Source organism: Haemaphysalis longicornis, unplaced genomic scaffold (assembly GCF_048455015.1).
Source record: "Haemaphysalis longicornis isolate Haplotype H1 unplaced genomic scaffold, Haemaphysalis longicornis Haplotype H1 scaffold_4, whole genome shotgun sequence".
Taxonomy (NCBI): Eukaryota; Metazoa; Arthropoda; class Arachnida; order Ixodida; family Ixodidae; genus Haemaphysalis; species Haemaphysalis longicornis.
In genome coordinates this window covers 223,354,289-223,370,371 of record NW_027526361.1, presented here as the reverse complement: position 1 = coordinate 223,370,371, position 16,083 = coordinate 223,354,289, and the positions used below count along the sequence as shown (strand labels likewise).

The window sequence follows — 16,083 nt, the reverse complement described above, 5'->3', positions numbered from 1 at the left end:
GTATCCAAGCCGGCGCTGGTCGCCAGATTCTCCGACAGCTCAGGAAGGGGAAGGGAAGTGGGTGAAGGTGGGAGGGCAGGGTTGTGTGCACACCCCAAGATCATATGTATTAGCTAGGTTAGCTAGGCAGAAGTTACATGTGGCAGGGTATTGGGTGGGATACACCCGTGTACACAAGTTGGGTGAAGAAAGATGTTTGAAGCTTCCGGAGTATTACTTTTGTTTTAGTAAGCTGCGGGTAAGGAGGGGGAAAATGTTGTCTTGATGTGCGGTAATGTGGGGTGATGTCTTGAAATGTAGGCAGGGGAACGAGACTTAGTGTTTCCTCAGTGGCCTCGGACGAGAGTTAGCAGGCTCGTCTGTGGGCAAACTTATTTCCCGTTAGTGAGGAGTGTCCCGGGGTCCACACAATGTCGATCTTCCTGTTGGGGGCGTGTTGAGCCAGGAGGTTCCACGTAGTTGAGGCCACGTAACCTGATAAAAAGCTGCGACAGACGGCTTGACAGTCTGTAATTAGAATCGTTCCGAGTGTTTGAGTGATGGCAAGGGCCACAGCAAATTCTTCCGCGGCTCAGATAGATGTGGTCATGATTGGGGCGCAGGTGATGATCTTGTCTTTAGTGGTTGCTATGGCTAAGTGATGAGACGGATTGGAGTAAGGGCTGACATCTGTGTACAAAACATTAGGATTGCTTCTGTAGATTTGTTGTTGGGCTTGGCTACGGGCGTGTCGACGACCGTAGTGCAAAATGGGATGCATATTTTTGGGAAGAGGGTGGACACGAATGGATTGACGCAAATTATAGGAAGAGGTTTTCTGTGCATGGTCTGAGGAAATGACATTTTGAGGTCCTGTAAAAGTGCCAGTCCTGTTGGTGTTTGAGTTAGGCACAGACGTTGACTGGAAAGATTCCCTTCGATCAGTTCCGTGACCGAGTTGTGAGTGCATAATTGTAGCAGTTTAGTTGTCGCAGTGGGCATAGGAAGATTGAGCACTTTGTTTATAGCTTTGCGGATGAGGCGATCAATGGCTTCCGAGTCACTTTTGCTGAGAGTTAGGTAGGGGCGATATAGATGCCCCGTGATATCAGGAAGGCGCGGATAAGGCGGATAAGGTCTTCCTGCTTCATGCCGCGATGTCTATTGGAGATTCGGTGAAGCATGTGGGTGACTTGAGTAAATACTGTGGTGAGCTTGAATACTGTCTGATCGTTCCGTGTAATGACCTGGATTGTAACACCAAATATCTTGAGTGAAGGTCTGGGATATATAAGCTGATCATCAAGGGTAGTTTGAACTGATTCTTTATTGAATGCAGGAGGGCTTTTCCGTACAATGATGAGGTCAGACTTTTGAGGGAACACCGAAGGCCAATTGATGAGACATATTGTACTGTTTTATAGCGTCAGTGGCTTTTTGAGGGGTATCTTTAACTTCACCTAAAGAACCCGTGTCAGTCCAAATGGTAATATCATCCGCATACAGTGCGTGATGAACACGGGGAATGGCGTTAGGCTGACGAGGGAGGTCTAGGAGAGCGATATTAAGAAGCAAAGGTGAAAGAACCGAACCTTGAGGACTGCCTCGATCTCCTAGGGATTTCACATCGAGATTTCACATCGCCCGCTTTTAGGATCGCCTGTCTGTGGGTGAGAAAAACGGCAATGTAGGAGTAAGTACGCAAGCCGCAGCCTGTTTTGTTGAGACGGAAGGGGATGGAAGAATGAGAGTCGTTATCGAAGGCTCCCTTTAAGTCCAATGCAAGAATTGCACGAGGTGAATTTTGGGAGGCTGATATAAAATTTCTTCCTTCATGCGAAGAAGGATATCTTCGTGCACAGATGTTTTCTGAAGCCGCAAATTGTATTTGGGATGAGATCCTCAGCTTCTAAGAAGAAGGATATCTTGCGTGCACAGATGTTTTCTGAAGCCGCAAATTGTATTTGGGATGAGATCCTCAGCTTCTAAGTAGGGTTGTAGACGTCGGAGTATCATGCGCTCCACCAATTTACCCACACAAGATGGAGGCACTAGCATACGTAAACACGCGCGAACCAGCCCGAGCACGAGTCTTCAATGTTTGTGCCGACGAGGACCCAATGGTCCTTCTTAGAAGAGGAATTTTGACAGGGCTTGCGATGGAGATCAATCTACTAAAAGGAGACGCGGCAGGTTACTATATGTCACAAAATAAATAGCAATCCCCTGGTTACAGAGGAGTCGTAGATGGTGATGGAACATGTCAAAGTGTAATTCGCTGCGCGGTGCATAACCCTCCCTATTTTTCGCTTTCGCACACCAGATGTAAAATATTACTTACAAAACTGTAACGTGGCCCCCTATCCTCCATGTGCATTCTGCAACAAACCAAAAACGATCGAACATTTTTTTCCTCTCCTGCCAGCGGTTCACCTTTTAAGACAGAGGTACTTTGAAGGAACATGCACTCGTTTAGCGTTCCTCTCTCTGCTCCACTAATTTTATCGTTCCCGAAGGTACAAGGATTATCTCACGGGAATCTTGGCTGTGCGGTGCACTCATTCGTTCTGGAATCATGTCGTCTCCTGTGCTAACTGCCATGTGGCCCTGCTGGATTCTCCTTTCAAACGTACGCGCGCTTTTGCTCACTGCTTCCACTGAACCACATTCTCTTTCCGTTGTGCTTCCTTCCTGCTTTTCTTGCAATTTGTTTACTATACATAAATGTTATTTTAATTTTTCAAAAACCTGGTATAGTTTCTCTCAATAAGCACATTTTCCCTGGTCAGTGCCCCTGAGTGGGTCAGAGCCATTTCTCCGGCACAACCACCATCACCATGTGCTGACAATGTCCTTGCTGCAAGGCGCGTGTCATATAGAACGAGCGTGGTTGTCTCTCCAAAAATAAATATGTTCGCTTGTCTAAAGGCCAAAGAGCGTCTGAACCTTAATAGCACTGCAGCCTGGGGGCATCTCTTGGTCAAGAGTGAAGGTATGCGAGAGGAGGGACTATAGTACGACACGAGCGCCTAGAGCGGCTAACTGCATTTTAACAGATAAAGAGGCCAGGTCGTGTCAGCAAGCGCTGTGCCTAAGGAATTGACAAGCAATACAGAGGTGTGGCGCGGGGCTTGCCGCCCGTTTTCTGCCTAATTAAGTTACGAATGTGCATGGCCTCCGCGATTATAGGAGCACTGATACGAAGAAATGGGGATAGGGGCAGAACGAAGCCAGAGCGGAGGACAAGGCGAGAAGGGGCAGTCCGAAAGAAGAAAGTAGCACGTTGAAGTTCGCCTTGAGGAGTAGCGGTGCGAAGCAAGGATAAAAACCCTAGAATAGATCCTGAAGAAGGTCTTATGTTGAGTCCATTGCGCACATGCTATACATTAAAAAGAAACATTCAACTTGGATTGTTTTGTGACCCGAATTAGCGAAACTATGCGTGCGTGTGCAACTGCAACCAATTCGCATCAAATGGTCGCCTTGTGTTTTCCACAACTGGTGAGTTCATTTACACCGCGGCAGCTATTTTTATATTGGAGGCACAACAAAACTATGCTCAGGATATTTTGTTGACGTTTTAGTCACCCTCCAGTATTCCAGGCTTTTACGTGACCGTTTACAACGGTACACCTGATTGCTCGGGTGTGGCTTCATAGTTTACAAGACCAATATGATTAGATGCGAAGCAGCTTGGGTCGAGCCTGTTCCCTCCGCCGTTGTGTGGGCGCCGTTGTGCGGCATCCACACCCCCACTGCGTATGCGTGGCCAGGCACTGCTGATGATGATTGTGGCAGGATGCCCCTAGGGATTGGACAACCAAAGAATCCATCACACGAGATAGCTTCACGTTCAACCACCGTCGTCATCTTCCCGTAGGGGAAACCTGAGTAGTATGCAAGGCATTCCTCTTTTCGTCTTCTCTCCGGGATTGCGCAACTACTGGCAACACCTGCGGCTTCGCGCGCGATAATGCGAAACAGCTTAGCTTAGGGTTAGAGACGCGACGGTAGCCGCTGCATACTCCCCTGGGGGCGCCACTATAGATCCGCGGTATAAATGACGCGCGCACGCGCTCCACTCCCCTCATTCTCCTTCCGCAACGCCGCGATCGAACTGAAAACTAATGGGAACTTGAGTCGACCCCATGGCTGCTTCGAATACTGCTCAGGGTTCCCCTACGGGAAGATGGTGAAATTTTTTTGGCATTCTAGCCTTACCGTATGAAATGTACTAAAATGGCATCTACCTGAAGAAGCGTCTTTTGGCGTTTGAAATTGCAAGAAAGCTGCCTTTTGTGAGTATCAAACAAAAGGGTTTAATGGCTGTAAGATTACTTACAGCCATTACCGGATGTCAGTGTCAGTAAAGCTCCTGTGCGCCTTCATTTCTCTCCAAGCAGCTTCCTTTCCCTCAAAAATCGAAATGTTGTAATGCTCTTTTTATAAGTAGAAATATTTCTCTGCTCGTTGAATTCTTCAACGGGAATTGCCATTACCGTAATGCGGAAATCAAGAAAGTTCCAAGGTTCCCTGTATCTTATCGCGTGACCATTGACCACTGTGGAACAGTATTCCAAAGAGCCGCAGTGCTGCCCTAGAGGTGTTGTTGGCAAACATTTCGTGAATCTTAATTTCCCCAGATTGTTTTACTACGTACTGCGCATATGTAATGCTTCGTAAGCAACCCTAAACTCAGAAAGTATTATCTGTCTCGGTGTTACAAATACACACAAGAAAGCATAATCATAGACACAGTGTAAAGAATGATAACACCAAGTGAGATTGAAAAGATGCGGCGGTCACGTCCACTGAGAGCTTCGCGTACAGACACAAAGGCAATAACCCGCATTTCCTTTCAACCTTTCCTATTACTCATGGCCAGCTTGTGTGGATGCTATTTGCCATTTGAACCTTATAGAAAACGGGGGCGTGAGTCGGTAAGGTAGCTCCCAAAGTCGTAGGAGGGCTTAGCACAAAACATGACAGCAAAACGGGAGTTGCCCTTTGTTGTGTTGTAGGTGGTGTACAAAGACATCTGTTGTTCAAGAATGGAGTACAAGGACACAAGCAATAAATGTTAACTGTATTGGCGTTACAATAAGTCCTTTGCAACTGAAGAACCTGGCTTCCGAATGTCCTCGTCTTCCTTCTGCCTCTTCCTGCGTTGTGATGTGTCTTCTTCATTTCGATTATTCCTCTAGGTCCAGTGCAGCAAAGCTTGACACCCGTATTTCCTTATATACATTTCTCGGCGCAGGGGACTTCTCGATGATCAAGTGCGAGTTCAGCCTAAAACGTGACTTCGGCCCCTTCCTGCTCGAGATCTACATCCCCGGCGCGACGTTCGTCATCACCTCCTGGTTCTCCCTGTGGATTGACATTCCCGCGGCCCCGGCGCGAGTCACCATGGCCATGACGGCGTTCCTCACCCTCGTCACGGGCGGCAAGTCCATTCGGGAGAAGCTGCCCAAGGTGCCCTACGTGCACGCCCTGGACGTCTGGTACCTCGCGTGCACCAGTAAGTGAACTCCACGTCTTGATGAAGTGGCACCGATGAAGACGAATGATGAGGGCCATGCTGGCAAAAAAGCAACCGCGCTTATTGTGAACGACATAGAATACGGGAACTCACTCAGCTTAATTTCAGCCACGAAAGTCGTTGCAGACGTAGGAAAATTCAGAGTACGACTTAATATTATAAATCTCAAATTTGCCGCAACATAACGTAATCAGTAGCGCAATAGGTGAAACGCTCCAACTGACATATCGCTGTTCTAACTGTGCGGTACGATTCAACTGGTGCGATCAGAAGGAACCGTTAAAATCGCACAGTCAAGTTTCTTGGTGGTGCCTTTGGACGGCGGCAGCCAATAGCGCACAAAAGATTTTGTGACGTCACAAAGATGCACTATATAGTGAATGGTTAGTCGCCACTGCTTAATTTGACGCCTGACCAAAAATACAAGAGCCGTGACCTGGATCGGAAGCGCGAAATGTGATGCAGTACCTGAGTGCCCTGGCCTCTACCCCTTCCATGCTGGCGCTCTACAACTTGTGTACACGCGCGTGCGCTTTTACCGCGCCGGTTGTCAGTGCCCTTTTATCTTAATTGCTGTCGCCGCCCCGTCGTTCACTGTGAGAACGGCGACCGTAAGGGTGCACAAACAATCCCAATCACTCTCGTCGTACTCTTCCTCGTAGACGCACAGGTGTTGCCAACAAGCTAAATATACATCCTGTATCTTGTCCTCGCTTCCCCTCGCAAACTGAAGTGGACAGCAGCTCGCATGACGACTAGATGCACAAATTACGAACAAAGTGAACAACTTCGCACAACAGCATCAGCTTTGATTGAAGTTTCGTGTGAAATTTATTTGGTGATTCGCTGTGGTTCCGTATATTCATGGCGTATCGCACAACCTAAAAAAGATCGGAGCGCGTGCTAGTGTAAAAGTAGTCTTTTCAGCGCCGAAAAAATTGGCCACCGTATTAAAGATGAAATCTTCAGACGCAAAAGTAAACCGAGGATGTTCCAAGAAGCACCAAAATCCCCTCGTTTCGTGTGCAGAAAATGGGGTGTTCCAGATCCCTCTGTTATGTGGTAAGCAATATGTAGGACAGACCGGTCGCTGTTTAAATGATAGGCTCCGCGAACACGCACGCAATGTAATAAATGGTCGCGATGGTTTCCTCGCACAGCACTGCAGCACGTGTGTTTTAAAGGGTTGTAAGCCGGATTTTCAAAAAAACATTTGTGATAGGGAAAACCAAAAGCAGGCTACCGCGTGAAATCATTCAAGCGGAAAAGATTTGTAGAGTGGGGCCGGAATGTGTCAGCACCCCCTCCCTCGCGCTTTGTGATAGAGTTGCAATCCCTGAGGCTATAAAATGTTCGCGCAATGCAAGTGTGTTAACTCTAGATGATTCTGTGTATTTTTTCAATGTTTTGGCTCGGGGTATATATTCGTTTGCTTCTCGAAATATACTTTGTTGGAAGTTAGCGCTCGTCTTCGTCCCATCTCTTCTCTCGTCCTGTGTCTGCCTCGCGCTTTGGCTACAAGAAGCCAAAAACAGCTTCGCTACTGAACTCCACGGGCACCTACGCTCTTCATAGTTGGAAATGCGAGAGCATATTGTCCAATTAGACGCTGTAGAACCCTCTGGGCGCTCTGAACACCTTGGCTGACTGGTGTCCCCTACGCTTGTTGTGAAAAGAGGGCAGTGGCGGTATTCTCGTGTTTTGTCCGTTTCGTGTCCGTTTCAAAACTGTGTCCGTTTCAAAACTGTCCGTTTTGAGCAAGCCCTCATTGGCTAAAAGCGACCAACCGCACGTGACACCATGCAAGTACGGCGGAGCTATGAGTCGCAGCTTCTCGGAGCAGACGATTTGGAGCAGATGATTTTTCGTCGTGTAGTTGTTCGTTCACTGGCGGAACAATAAACACAGAAAAGGTAGTTTAAAATATGTTCAGTTGTTTGAAATGTGTTTACAAGAAAAGTCGCGCAAAAGTCAACCCAAATCCTGCCTACAAATGGAAGTACGTCACAATAAAACGGACGCAAAACGGACGTTTTCGAAACGGACAAACACGATAATACCGCCCCAGAACGGGATGAAATGCGAAGGTGGGTGAGACGGGTGCTGAACCCAAATTGGTCTAATCACGGTTGTTGTCGAGATAGGTGCGGGCTACCACCGTTATACTTGCCGCTTTTCCACGCGGGTATGCGCATGCCAAAGCGCTTCGTAAATGGCGGAACGGGCTCCATTCTTGTGGTTTTTGACTTGTGAGGCACGCGCTATGGAGCCCCGAGATGCATAGCTACCAATTGGGAGTCAGCAAGCGTGGGGGAGACCCCTCCGTCGCCGCTGACGGCGAAGCCAATGTCGGATTCTTTGTCGAATAAGCCGTTTAACTATCTCCCACAAAACATTTCTCGGGGCCCTTAAGCCTTCTTGCGTGCTTTAAAGCCGACAGCTTGGGGTATATTGTGACACGTACCTACTTACATTCACTTCCACATGTCGACACAGCGGCCACACTAATTTACCGTCTTTAATTCCGCCTGTCTTTATCTTGTTCCACCCTATCCCCTTTAATTTCAATTTGTCTTCTTAATCTAACCTGCTCCATCATATTCGTTCCTAATCCTACTTAGTCACCTTAATTCGTTTTAATCTGATGTAAGTAACCCTAATCCATCTTGTTAATAATATCTACCAGTCACTAATCAAGCGGTAATAACTCTGGTATTCATTATTTATCTCTTATGGATTGCGGGCCGGTTTTATTTCATTTCCTGTCTTCATTAGTGTTTTGTACGTTTCGTATCGATGCTGCGATCACTCAAATTCGCCTTTCATTTAAACATAAGGCTTTCACTCTAATAATTATTGCCAGTGTCTACATTACTGCTCTCATTCTACATAATGCACATTTCATTTCTGCATGAATGACGTAAGGTAGCGTACTTAGCACGGACATTACCGTTTTTCCGGCGCTTTTTAAAGTCGGTAAAATAGCGAGCAGTGTTACCGTCTCCTGGCATTAGGTTGGTCAAAGGCATGTAACGGGAATAATTCCGCCAGAAAATTACCTAGGTTACTTTGTGAGTTCAAGCTTTCGCAATAGTTGTTTAAACGCTACGCAAATTGAGGAGTAAACATGTGGAAAGAAATGATGTCCACCTAAGCAACGCATAGAAACAAACGACGTGAAGACCCACACAAATCAGTAGAGCGAAGGACAGGTTGACATTGCCCTGAGGTGACCGAAGCCGAAGGCAACAGCCTGCATTATTAGCGGACCGATAAGATCCGCTCTCTTCTATGAAGAGGCTTTGCCTGTGCTGGGACAATTCCTCGCAGACGGCAGAGCCTAAGCTCTCCGCAATTAAAAGAGGTTGGTGGCCAGTTTACAACACATTTGCAAGGAAAGGATGAAAAAATAAGCTGCAAATTAGATGTGACAGCAGTCATTAGGTCGGGAGATTGACAAGTCAGGCAGATAACATGTAGCATCTTCAGACAATTTCTTTTTGCTGCTGGATGGTCGGTCTAAGGCGTGCTTCGTTTGTTCACTTTGGCCTGTCGTAAAGCAAGTGTCTCATCCATGCCGTAAAGGAAATTGGTCCCATTTTCCCAGTTAAAAGATTCACAAACTCAAATTTGTGATAAAAAGTTTTTGGAAATATATGGTAACTGCCCCAAGCTGAGTTCTGGTTGATACGTTTGAGGTTGAACAATTCATTTTCTCGCAGAAATTTTCTTCTCTTTCTCTTCGTGTTCACAAGAACAACTTGTTCAGGTGGAATTACTGCGTTCCCCATGTCCCTTCTAGCCATGTGTATGTAGTACTACCCGCCGCGGTGGCTCAGTGGCTAAGGCGTTGCGCTGCTGAGCACGAGGTCGCGGGTTCGATTCCCGGCCGCGGCCGTCGCTTTTCTGATGGAGGCGAAAAGCAAAAACGCCCGTGTGTACGAGATTTCGGCGCACGATAAAGATCCCCAGGTGGTCAAAATTAATCTGGAGCCCTCCACTACGGCGCGCCTCATCGCCTGCGTTGCGTCGGCGCGTTAAACCCCTCAATCAATCAATCAATCAATCAATGTATGTAGTACTAAGTACAGCATATTTTTTTAGCGTACACTTGTTACGATTAACAGAGAACGTTTAGACTTATCGGGTGCGGCTGCATGTAAGCTCTTATTGGCAAGTATTGCTGTGTCCCCATTGAAGTGGAGACTTTCTTGGAGGGGTTAGTCAGCTGTGTGCTGATTTTAGGAGTGGACCGTGTATGTCCTCGTTATTAGATGTATTGGAAACAGCTTCGCACTTGTGAGTTGTATACCTGAAACTATTGAAGCATAACGGGATAGGTCAACCAACAATGACCGCAATGGCGGTGAGACAAAGGTTGTTGGACTGGTGAATGCGCCAGACAGGTTGGACATATAACTCCTTAAATTGCGATATCCCGTGAATTCTACGTTCCTGCTCTCTCAGTGGATCTTTCTTGGGCTACTTGAACGCGAATATTTTGATCTGTGCGTATTCCCGTCTGTCCCTCGATTGAGCCCCTCGGCCAAAGCTAATGCAGAGGTTGAACGTAACACTTACATAGCCACAGCCATTTCTAAATATCCTATTCCAGTTCATACTTGTCAACATTGTTCAGCCAGAACAAAACGTTATGCATATCTGAGGCAACACATTAATACATAAGTAATATTTGCAGTGTTCTTTTATTATAAATACATACATGCTTGATTGAATCACCAATACGGCAACAAAATACAAAATCGGTGGCGCGCGGAACCTGTGGCGGCATTCTAAGAGGTCAAACAGCAACAGTAACAAGCAACAGTAACAAAAAGTTCCAACAGACGGCGGGTGGAACGTGCATGTACTAGCGTGCCTCGATTCACGCGCGTCTCCACCGCCCGGCAGCGCTGGCACAAAGGCTCTTGCCGTGGAGTAGTCGAACGCGGTATATTTAAATGGACTTGCGCACATCTCTAGCGTGTTTATCTTCGGAGGAGTAAGACGGGAGAGTTACAGCATTAGACATGAACGGGACACAAAAGATAGGCATTTACTTGGAAAGGGCGCCAGACGATTATCCTCTTTCAGCGACATCTGCAACGAAGTAAGCAGATACGCGGCCAATTTTTGGTTAGGCTGTAGGTTATGCACGTGGACCACCGTAGGGTGGACGAGTGATGTTTCATGACCAGCGCCTCTGCTACCCCATCAAGGGAAACTTCACTGTTAGAACGGCGCTGATGGGTCGGCATGGTAAAGGATATCACGCTGAATTGGCGTGATCTACCTTCAATCGCAGATGTCAGTGAGAATGGGTTGCATTGATTGCATGGCTGCGAGGCCACTATCAGAAAGACAAAAGGACATCTTCTTTTTTAAATATATAGGTTCAGTAGTTGATGTCCCCAGTGAAGGCAATGTAATTCCGAAACTGCCTAATTGCTGCCGGCCACATCACAACCTTGGCAATAACTATGCGAGCACTGTTTAATTTAAACAGAAATGTGTCTGTAGTGCTCCTTTGCAGCACAGGCCAAAACAAAGGATTTGATACTTAGGAGTTCTCATCGTAAATAAAATGTGTGTTATAGGTACGTCAGTCGCAAAATTGCACCTGTTAAACGTTTTACCCCCTGCTCACCGATATACCACATTTGGCCTTCGCTATTTATTTTCTCTCTACGTGAACAGCGTTCGTGTTCTTCATCCTGCTGGAGTACGCCATGGTAAACTACATATACCACAAGGACAACAGGAGGCGGCAAGGCGGCATTCGGCGCATCGACAGCCAGGCTTCACTGGCTTCCGTAGGAAGTTCCATGAACGGGAACGCCTACGTCAACGTCCTCAATGCACTCGAGGTTAGTAAACGGTGGCACAGAAGCCTCAAGAAGCGGTGGGAGTAAGTTCGAACAATCAGATATAAATCTAAAGATATCAAGGCGTTAATACTATTACTAAATTAAAATATATGTGTGTGCACAGAAGTGTCTCCTCTCGTGTGTGGTAGCACGTGTGTTGGTTGAAAAATACATTGAAAGCATAAAATATTACGGGCCCCCGAGTAGTGATTCTGAATTTATGAGCGTGAAAGTAATAATCTTCCATTCCCGGACGTGTTTTCATTACGTCCGGGAGTAATCAATATATTTGTTTTGATTCTCCTTCCATGTCCCTTTTTTTCTTTTATCAGTTACTATGACCCAAGAATTTCCCGCGCTGGCATCGCCATGCAGTCAGATATCAACATTCGGCGGGAACGTACTTTTCTTGTCCCTGATTTCTGCGGTTGTAATTGTAATGCACAAATTACTGATTTAGTCCTAAGTACCTGCCTATAACCTACGCTTCTAAATCGAACCCCGCAACGCATTCCCCAGTTCTACCTCTTTTATTTTTGCGTTGCGTCTTTTTGTTATTCTCTCGGCTAGTACGATCCGGCACTTGTCCGAGCTGGTTTCGCAAAACAGAGATTGTATTTGGGGAAAACGTCCTTCGCTACTCTCCTAATTGCTGACTTGCTTGTTGGCGCGCTCAAATTATTCACGTGGGCCTCAGGGCATGTGACTAACACAAGTTTGTATGTCGAAGGCCAATGCACAGGTACTCAGTCCAACTTTATCCAGCAACTTTGCCCATGATCTAATTATAATTCATTTAGGTGATCTAACTAGTGCTTACGGACATTATCCTACACATACGCTTCCTATTTTTCAGTTACTTACCGTTAATCACGCATTAAGTGCAGTAAAGAGGACCGCCAAGTATGTATTGTTAGGGCGCGCAATATTCATGTCCTCGTAGAAGCATTTCTCGTGCAGTGTAGTACAGTTGAACCACGTTATAACGAACACTGATATAGCAAATTGTCGGCAAATTATAGCAAAACACCGATTTTGTTTGGTTACGCTTCATGTCAAATACCTAAGATTCTTTTATAAAGAAAGAGAAACTGTAAGAGCCGCGCGCACCATTGGATATAACGAAGAAATATTTGACCAGTAGGCTGAGAAGCTACTTGGAGAAAACTCCCGGCGCCCGAAACTGCAGAAGTAGAAAAGGCCCCTGTGTTCGTGGACAGTGTGGAAAACTTTATCCTTCTCAGGCTGTGAATAGCCACCAGACAAAGACCACATTCCTCCTCGAAAAAATAGGAACGCCGGCTTGTTTTCTCAAATTAACTATGTTGTTTTGTATTTTTTTGTTTCATGTCGTGGTTCATTGAGCTTGAAATTTTACGCGGAGAAACATAAGGGTTACCTTGTTTCTAGAAGGTCCCCAGATTAAAATAATCCATTTTTGTATCGTGGATCTTTGCGGGATCCAGATTACCGATTGGTCTGAATGAATTTTTAGCTCCACTGTTACAAGGAATAGCGGATATAATGAACTTAATTACCGTTCCAATACTACTTCGTTATAACGAGGTTCGACTGTACTGATTAAATATAGGTAACACCGCGATGGGAATCATGAGCCTGTAAAACCGCGATCGCACCCTCGGGTTTACAAAACTCTGTGAGAAACTAATTTGGTGTAAACTAACTCCGCTGTTTCTTATCAACAAAATGAATCACTGTGAGAAGTTACACAATATTTTATAAGTGGAATCGGGGCGTAGCAAAGTTCTAACCTAATCTTATATAATCTGACGGGTTGCCGTATCTACGAGACCTAGAAAATTTCACCCATGAATGATGATCTTTGGAAGGCCATAATAAAGGACCACTCAGTACGTGAAAACATACCAATGTTCACTCATTTTAAGAACACCCCGCATACCTAGCATTGATCTAAATTCGGATCGTGCAGTACATGCTCATCTAGACGTTACTGCGGATTTGTGGACAAGTGTAGCCAAACGGTGCATCTTTCAATGCGAAGAGGCACCTTTCCCTTTTTTCCAGACAAACGTAACTCCTATGCGCTATATTGTACGCTCTGCTGTACGTCCTAAGCCGGTTACAAACAATGCAAATGTATTGCGATAAGTCGGGGCTTACAGTGCAAATTTTGATTGCTACGATAAGCATGCGCTTGCAACTTAGAATCAACCGAAGACTACGCAAATCTGCGTCATAACAAACAATTTTTGAGTGCACACCAGTGCAAATCTGGACATCAGGGTCACACCCCACTGGCGCATCAACAGCTCCCAGGGTGTGATCTCTGAGCCAGATATGTTGAACGAAACGGATGCGGATCTCCTTGCGCTCTTGAAGGATCAGGGCGTCACAGCCGTGAGGCGCATCACTATCCTGAGAGACGACAAGGGCCACAACTTAAGCGCCACAACTAAAGGGCCACAACTAAAGCGCTACAACCTAACCTCGCTATTTTATTTTACTTTCGCAGCAAGGACAACAGCCAGCCACAGTCTTCCCTGGTCAGGGCGCCAAAGGCCAGTGCGCCGTGCAAATAAGCAAGTACAAGAGGAACAACAACGGCATGAAAAGAGTGGGTGGACCAGCTGTGCTGACTTTGAATGACCTGGAGCCACACCAGCTTGCAGACCTGCCGGATTCACCACCCCATTCTCCTATGTCTGTGCGGTCGTTCAGGGGCGACGAGCCATTCGTTTGCACACTAATCACACCTCTGACACCACGTGACATCGCCAACGGCATTGATAGGCACTGCCGGTACATCTTCCCCCTGGCATTTATCGTCTTCAACGCCATCTACTGGGCAGTGCTAACGTCCTCGTGAGCGGAGGCGCGACGAAGGTGTTCTGTCTCTCCGTAGTGGCAACGTTTTTTGCGCTGCCAATCCCTTGTGATGCGACGGACCGGAGTTGACCATCACTACAGAGTTTACACCTATGACAAAAGGTGGCTCTTGGAACAACTGAGCACCTTCTGTGTGAAGTGAATGGTGTTTATACGAGAGAAGTAAACTCGTTTGATACCTTAGAGATGTTGACGAGAAAAGTCGAAGAAGGAATGAACTGGTGTGGCGCCTCCATTACACCGGCGACCAACAACCATTGTATGTTGTGTTTTTGCGATGAGCCTGTTTGTGCATTGCGAGATAATTTCACCGTTTCCGCACTGTGCAACGATGGCTACTATGACTGCAACCTTTCGGTTGGCATTTTGTACTTGCAAGGCCGTTAGCTCCGTTATGCGTCGTGGGTTGCCATTTGTGACATGGTTCTTAACAATAACTGGCAGTCTAAATGGTTTTTTTTTGCGGGAGCTTTCGCATTATCATAAGTAATGTCCTGAACATGCGAAGACGTTTCGAACAGTCATACATTCGTTACGCCCTTGGCAAACATGACAGCGTGGTGATAACGTCCGCGCAGAGTCCAAATAAAATATAAGAAGTCCTGTTCTATTTTTTGGAGTTGTTTTGTACCAGTTTTGCATGTACGAGTAAGTGACCATTGAATGACTTGTATGGCGCTACCAGGCGCAAAATCTTGTTCACCGTTGTTCAGAAGCAAACAAGAAAAAAAATATGGGAGCTGGCCCGTAGCTCAAGAGAAGTATCCGCGTACCAGCGTTAGAATCTCAGGTATACGTGCTATGTGCAATGCGCCTTATGTACTCTAAGGCACATTTTCTCCTACATGTCATAGTTCCAAGAGCGCTGTCAGAGCAAGCAGCTACACAGGTTTGTCAGCATGCCTCACTTCTCTAACTTCCGGCCATTCGTATTGCCTTATCTGTAGGAAACGTTGCCGTAAAGTGTATCAAAGTTTTTTTGGACTCCGAACACAATGCTGGATGGAGCGATTGTTTTCCAGTAAGCATTTATAGTTAGACATATCAACTCATTTCTATGTCTTTGTGTGTAAATAAGTCGTGTTTGTTTGTGTGAATGATGGTTCTATGCAATTCATGCCACTCTCTAAGTCTTTGACACATTTGTATCACTGCTTTGTATCAAGAGCACAAGAGGTGCCAAATAAAATTTGCCTGTTGACTGAAATATTATTCATGTTTTGATGCTTTGGTAGCAACGTTCAGGCATTTTATTGTGTACACATGGTATCGTAGTTTTGCACGTGTGAAAGTACGCCAAAGGGCATCCCTTCTTTTTAATCGCGGGATATTTGTTTGAGAGTTGCTTAGTGCGGATTTTTGCATGAGCAACTTACTACAAAAAAATAATGAGCCATTTATTTGTAGCTGGGGCTAAGGTACCAGAGTAGCAATACAATAAAATACAAGGAAATGTCCAAGGTGAGTACATAAAGCAATGAAATTCTTACATATTTCTCTGCGGAGCCACAAGCTGCGAAAAGTGACAGGTTTTTGAGAGGTGAAGAAGCACGCATTCAAACGCAACCTACGACGCTCTCTTCTCATCGCGGGGACTCAATGGCTAAGGCGATGTGCAGTTGAGCCCAAGGACGCGGGTTCGACTTCGGCCGCGGCGCCCTCTTTTCATATGGAGGTAAAAAGCAAAAAAACAAATGCCCTTCCACTCCACGTGAAAGCTGTCGGAATTACAGAGCACTGGTTCGTCACAATGGGCTGTTGCGCCGTTATCTGTTCACTGCTACCCCCCAAAGCAATTAAAATTTTCCGCCTTCGCAGTGCTCGCGT

General features: G+C 46.2%; 1 protein-coding gene across 1 annotated transcript in view; it reads left to right on the top strand.

Annotated features, from left to right (window-relative positions):
- The window catches only part of LOC144179651 (gamma-aminobutyric acid receptor subunit beta-3-like), a 36,064-nt gene extending 20,607 nt beyond the window's left edge, over window positions 1-15,457 (top strand). The window contains exons 7-9 of the mRNA XM_077708087.1: window positions 5,240-5,500; window positions 11,219-11,388; window positions 13,883-15,457. Of these exons, the coding sequence (XP_077564213.1) occupies window positions 5,240-5,500; window positions 11,219-11,388; window positions 13,883-14,236 (785 nt within the window). The 3' untranslated portion in view covers window positions 14,237-15,457. The remainder of the gene's footprint in view (window positions 1-5,239; window positions 5,501-11,218; window positions 11,389-13,882) is intronic.
- The last annotated feature ends 626 nt before the right edge of the window (window positions 15,458-16,083 follow it).